The sequence below is a fragment of the Macadamia integrifolia genome, chromosome 6 (assembly GCF_013358625.1).
Source record: "Macadamia integrifolia cultivar HAES 741 chromosome 6, SCU_Mint_v3, whole genome shotgun sequence".
NCBI classification, from domain to species: domain Eukaryota; kingdom Viridiplantae; phylum Streptophyta; class Magnoliopsida; order Proteales; family Proteaceae; genus Macadamia; species Macadamia integrifolia.
The window spans coordinates 22,959,955-22,964,931 of NC_056562.1; the positions used below are offsets into that span (position 1 = coordinate 22,959,955).

General features: G+C 39.1%; 2 protein-coding genes across 2 annotated transcripts; both read right to left on the bottom strand.

Annotated features, from left to right (window-relative positions):
- Positions 1-637: 637 nt before the first annotated feature.
- Positions 638-1,722, bottom strand: LOC122080926 (stellacyanin-like). The gene is made up of 2 exons (XM_042647818.1): positions 1,273-1,722; positions 638-1,140 (listed from the first exon to the last, which is right to left on the bottom strand). The coding sequence occupies exons 1-2, from the start codon at positions 1,424-1,426 to the stop codon at positions 779-781; spliced, it is 516 nt and encodes a 171-aa protein (XP_042503752.1). The 5' UTR covers positions 1,427-1,722; the 3' UTR covers positions 638-778.
- An 895-nt stretch (positions 1,723-2,617) lies between these two features.
- Positions 2,618-3,764, bottom strand: LOC122081561 (mavicyanin-like). The gene is made up of 2 exons (XM_042648740.1): positions 3,337-3,764; positions 2,618-3,146 (listed from the first exon to the last, which is right to left on the bottom strand). Exons 1-2 carry the CDS (start codon positions 3,488-3,490, stop codon positions 2,737-2,739), a joined length of 564 nt encoding a protein of 187 aa, XP_042504674.1. The 5' UTR covers positions 3,491-3,764; the 3' UTR covers positions 2,618-2,736.
- Between the last annotated feature and the right edge of the window lie 1,213 nt (positions 3,765-4,977).

Consider the following 4,977-nt stretch of genomic DNA (forward strand, 5'->3'; position numbering starts at 1 on the left):
AAGTTTCTGTTTTCTATCTCTCTAAAAATGCGTGAAAAATGACACGCGGCAAGTATACATTAGACGAAATCAAAACATTCCAAACTTGACCCGATATCCGAAGAGTAAAGCAGTATAGATTGGGTTCGGCAATCCGATTCTGATTCTTGGAACCATTCTCTCGCAGAAGTGCAGAACACGGTAAAGTAACATATGGCCCTCACACCTTAGATCCTGCACTGATAAATGGCGAGAACCTCATGCATCAAGTACGCTCAGTTAGGGAGTGGATCAAGTCCTCCTGTAAGAATGATTTTTTTTGTAATGGTCTGTATATCTATCCATATCTATCCAATAATCAACTCTGTGGTGAATTTTATCTATGTAGATCAATCCGTATAAGAATGATTCTCAGAAGAGAACCCGATCCACTGGCACCCTGTTTTCCTCCCTGCATTTTTAATTCAATGCAAACCCACACCTTAATGCACCAAAACCCGATAAGAATTGAAAGTTCTCGACATTTTTTGGGTAAGACTGCATGGTTCTCGTCTCTCATCTCCCACATGCTAAAGCGTCATGCATTTGATATGCCCCTTTTTTTTTTTTTTCAAAAAGATTTGAAAGTTCAAACTAAGAGATAGCAGAAAAAAAACTATAGAAAGTAGCACTACAAGTATTTCAACTATCAAGTATCAACACAAAATAAATAAATATATGCTCAATAACTCATCTCATCTATTCATGAGTCATGACGAGAAGGAAAAACAGAGGGATAAGGAGCTGCACTGCCTCTTGCCTAGCCCATAATTGCATAATAGACAAGGGAAATCCCAAGCCCAAGCCCAAGAACCAGAGCATTGACATTGTTACACAAATTCCCGGCCACTCTAATCGCCGACGACGGCGAATTGGAGGTGGTGGGGGAGGAGGATGGAGTGATGGGAGTTGCCGAGGAGCTGCCGCCGACGTTGACCTCTAGTCTCATCCCTTGGAAGCAGTGATATGTAGTTGGGCATATGAAGTACATTGTGCCTGTTGAGTTAATGGTGACTCTGTCGTTTCCACTGCTGTATGATAGAAGAGGAGTAGTTGATGCACAATTTTGGTAGTCACTGCTGCTCACTATGTCCACAGAATGAGTTGGCCCATACTGAAACACTAGTGGTTACAATGCACAAACACAAACATACACAATTTGCTTTAGAAGAAGAGATCCAAACAAATATATTTTATATATTAGACTCTTAACCAGTTAGATCAATACTTAGAATTCTAGATGGATAAACTTACATAGTGTATCACCAACACTGAAATTCTTTCCAGAAACCCATGAGGTGTAGTCCACATCTTGGTTCCATCCATCAGTGTCACCAACTGTAAACTCCGTGGCGTAAACAGCCGGAGCAATCAATAGCAGAATTAAGAGACCATTTGCCACATCCATGCCTTTCCGGAGCAAAACTTAGATGGAAGAAGGGTTATGAAGGAAGCAAGCTTATTGGGACTAGACTTAAAGGGAGAAGGGTAATGAAGGAGGCTAGCTATTTGGGACTAGACTAAATGGGAGAAGGGTTATGATTTATGAAGGAGACAAAGCTAATTGGGAATAGACTTAGAGGGAGAAAAGTTATGGAGGCAAAGGGTCTCACAACCTTTTATTTAATAGAGAGACAACTAAGCAAATCAAGCTGGAGCAATATTTAATTAGAAGCAAGAAGCCACGACCTGCAACACCCACATTTTCTTCCTTTTCTTATTGTTGACCCTTTAATTAGTTATACATTAAACTACTTCCCATTCCCATAAATAATCTGTTTTAAAGTTGGATTAAATTCTAGTAGGGTTTTTTTTTTTCCACTTAGGACAGGCCAAGATCCGCAAATCCAGATTAGGATCAGACCCCATGTTCTAAATCTATGGTTAGCAGGAGTGGAACTAGGACTAGGAATTCTCCTGCTCAGCATAGAATTTAACCAATGGGGATTTGGTTACATGGCTTCATGAATATATGGACGAGGGATTTAAAACCACAGGAACAGAGGACCCTGTACTGGTGGTATCCTCAGCCCCACTACTGTAACAAATCCAGATTAGGATCAGAACCCATGTTCTAACTCTATGCTTAGGATCAGACCTTACTAAATGCTCCAAATCTCTTATCTAAAATTCCAAAATCTGGTAATTTAAGGATTGTTAATCAATTGATCCAACTGGTTGGCCAGCTTAAGAGTGCAATCAAGTTGCCTTTTTTTTTGGTTTTGTATTTTTCAAATCTAAATGTTTCGAAATTTTTCTCTGTATCGTGTCGTCGAGCACATGTTAGGTTCCCATGACCTGCGTTGTTCTCTTTTATTTAAATGCAGAGTATGATTATACAATTAATTAAGTTAGGTAGACAGAGCCAAATGTGTTACTTTTGTTAATGAAGTGTAGAACATTTAACAATCAATTTCCTTTATGTTTAGGTCTTTTTGATAAGTACAACAGGAGAGCTCACCCCTAAAAATCAGCTTTCAAGGTCAGGGAACCCAAGGCCATATCAACCTCCACCAAGTTTCTGACGAACCGATATGGGATCAGCACCCCTATATGACTGATAAGGGATTGTAACAGGTAACTTTCTTATAGAACTAACTGTTTATAATCTCATCTCATCTATCATTCTAAATGATAAGAATACAAGCATTGAGAAAGAGTCAAAACACACATGAAAAGAAGGAACAAAGAGGAATAAAGAGCTGCACTGCCTCTTGCCTAGACCATAAGTACATAATAGACAATGGAAACCCCAAGCCCAATAACCAGAGCATTGATGTTGTTACACAAATTCCTCGCCGCTCCGCTTGGGGAGGAGGTGGTGGTGGTGTTGGTGGTGGAGGGTGTGGATGTGGATGGAGTAGTCCCATTGCTGCTAGGAGGTGTAGCTGATGGAGTGGTGGGAGTTGCTGGTGTAGTGCTTGCGGCTGAGACAGGGACTGCTAGTTTCATCCCTCCACTGCAGTGATTTGGAGTTGGGCATATGAAGTATATTGTGCCTGTTTTGGAAAGGGTGACTGTGTCTGTTCCAGTGGTGTAGGATTTAAGAGCATTGCTTGATGTACAACTTGAGTAGTCACTGCTGCTCACTACGTCCACGGAATGTAGACTCGGCGCATAATTGAACACTGCAGGTTTCGTAAAGCCAAATTTTGATGGTTAGTACTTATATGCATTAGCGAAGAATAATCCCTCATTGGATGTGAGTAGTCCTATGTGAAGACTTATTATAATTACTTGAATTATCCAAGTTCCTAACAAGTGGTATGGAGAGATGGGGGGGGGGGGGGGTATCTTGCGAGATACAAGATAACTTACATAGCTTGTCACCAACATAGAAAGTCTTTCCAGAAACCCAATTGTCGTAGTTCACACCTTGTGCCCAGCCATTAGAGTCGCCGACTGTATAAGTAGTGGCATAAACCGCCGGAGCGACCAAGAGCAGAAGTAAGATACCACTTGCCACATCCATGTCTTTCTTTAGGCACAACAATTTGCTAATGCTAACTGGGACTAGGACTTAAGAGGGAGAAGAGTTGAGGAGGAGGCAAGCAAATTGGGACTAGACTTGGTGGGAGAAGAGTTATGAATTAGGAAAAGGGTCTCACAACCTTTTATATAGATAGACAACTAAGCTAATCAAGCTGAAGCAATATTTTATAAGAAGGAAGAAGTAGCTACCTGCAACATCCCCATGTTCTTCATTTTTTAAGTTCCTTGTTGCTGACCCATTAAATTTCTATACATTTTCTACTAATTCACGTATCCTCTTCACCTAATAACTCTAAACTTTTGACTGGTGAGCCGCCTATGTGTTTGGCTGATGCATCAATCGCTTTTGATACCTAATCAAGCTTAAGCTTTTGGGCAATTAAAATATGATCCTAGGCACAGTCCTTGTAGCAGACATGGGCTGTGGACTGAGCAGGTAAGGCTGGATGATTGTGGTTAGGTGATGGAAAGATGTCATCCTATTGATCACTTTAATAAGTAGAGAATGGAGACTTTTGTTTCTTAGTCCAATTAATTTGCAGTAATCCAAACTTCCCTATCTGTCATCTTCAATGTAGGTTGGCTTCTCATTTGACTATATTTTTAGAATCAATCACTCCTGATCTAAGGAAATTGAATTCATTTTTTTAGAAAATTCTTAGCCATTTGATCTGCAGATGGGTCCACACAAGAATCATCTAATGGAAACAAAATTTGACACATCAAAATTCTGTTTGGTTATCCTTCAATCCGAACTTGTTCATAAGCCAAGATAAGATGAGATGAATAGAGATTATAAAGACTTAATAATTATTCTGTTTAGTTCCCATGACATGACCTGTTCTCTATTATTTAAACATATATAGAATATGAAAATAGAATCAATTAAATTAGGTAAACAAAGACAGAGCAAAAGGTGGTAGTTTTGTTAAATGATAATAATTTCATTCTTTGGCTATGAGTTAATAATTAGCAGTTTGCATAGTTGTTAAAGACTTTCATTTTTGTAAGGTACAAGTGTAGAGAAATTAATTTTCTTAATGTTTAGGCCTTGGCTGTTTAGATTGCCATATCGGGAAATTATTTATTTATTTATTTTTATTAATTTTTTTATGGATCAAGAACCGACCAAATAATGGTCAGATAAACGGATGGGTAAGATTTGACGAAATGATTGGTACAGGCCAGTCAAGTTGATCTTCAGTGGTCTTTCATGTAATATCATGGTACTTTCTTATAGATAATTAAATTGTTAATAATGTCAAAAGATCTTTTTCTTCTTTATATAAAGAAAAAAAGGGAATAGTTCTCTGTCCGGAAACATGGCCATGTGTCTTTGCATCAGTACAAGGGCCAATGATAGGGCACCTAAAAGCATCAATTGGATGGTATTTCCACCTTTCATGGGGGCGGGGCAGTCATTTTCCCTGCCTCTGTGTCATTTTGGTAAATATATAGTCTTCTCCT

Bases quoted from the DNA above. Each gene is read 5' to 3' on its own strand.
- LOC122080926 (XM_042647818.1), bottom strand. From the start codon at position 1,426: ATGGATGTGGCAAATGGTCTCTTAATTCTGCTATTGATTGCTCCGGCT. The intron at 1,141-1,272 runs GTAAGTTTATCC...TGTAACCACTAG, and splicing joins CAGTGTTGGTGATACACTAT to TGTTTCAGTATGGGCCAACT.
- LOC122081561 (XM_042648740.1), bottom strand. From the start codon at position 3,490: ATGGATGTGGCAAGTGGTATCTTACTTCTGCTCTTGGTCGCTCCGGCG. The intron at 3,147-3,336 runs GTAAGTTATCTT...CGAAACCTGCAG, and splicing joins CTATGTTGGTGACAAGCTAT to TGTTCAATTATGCGCCGAGT.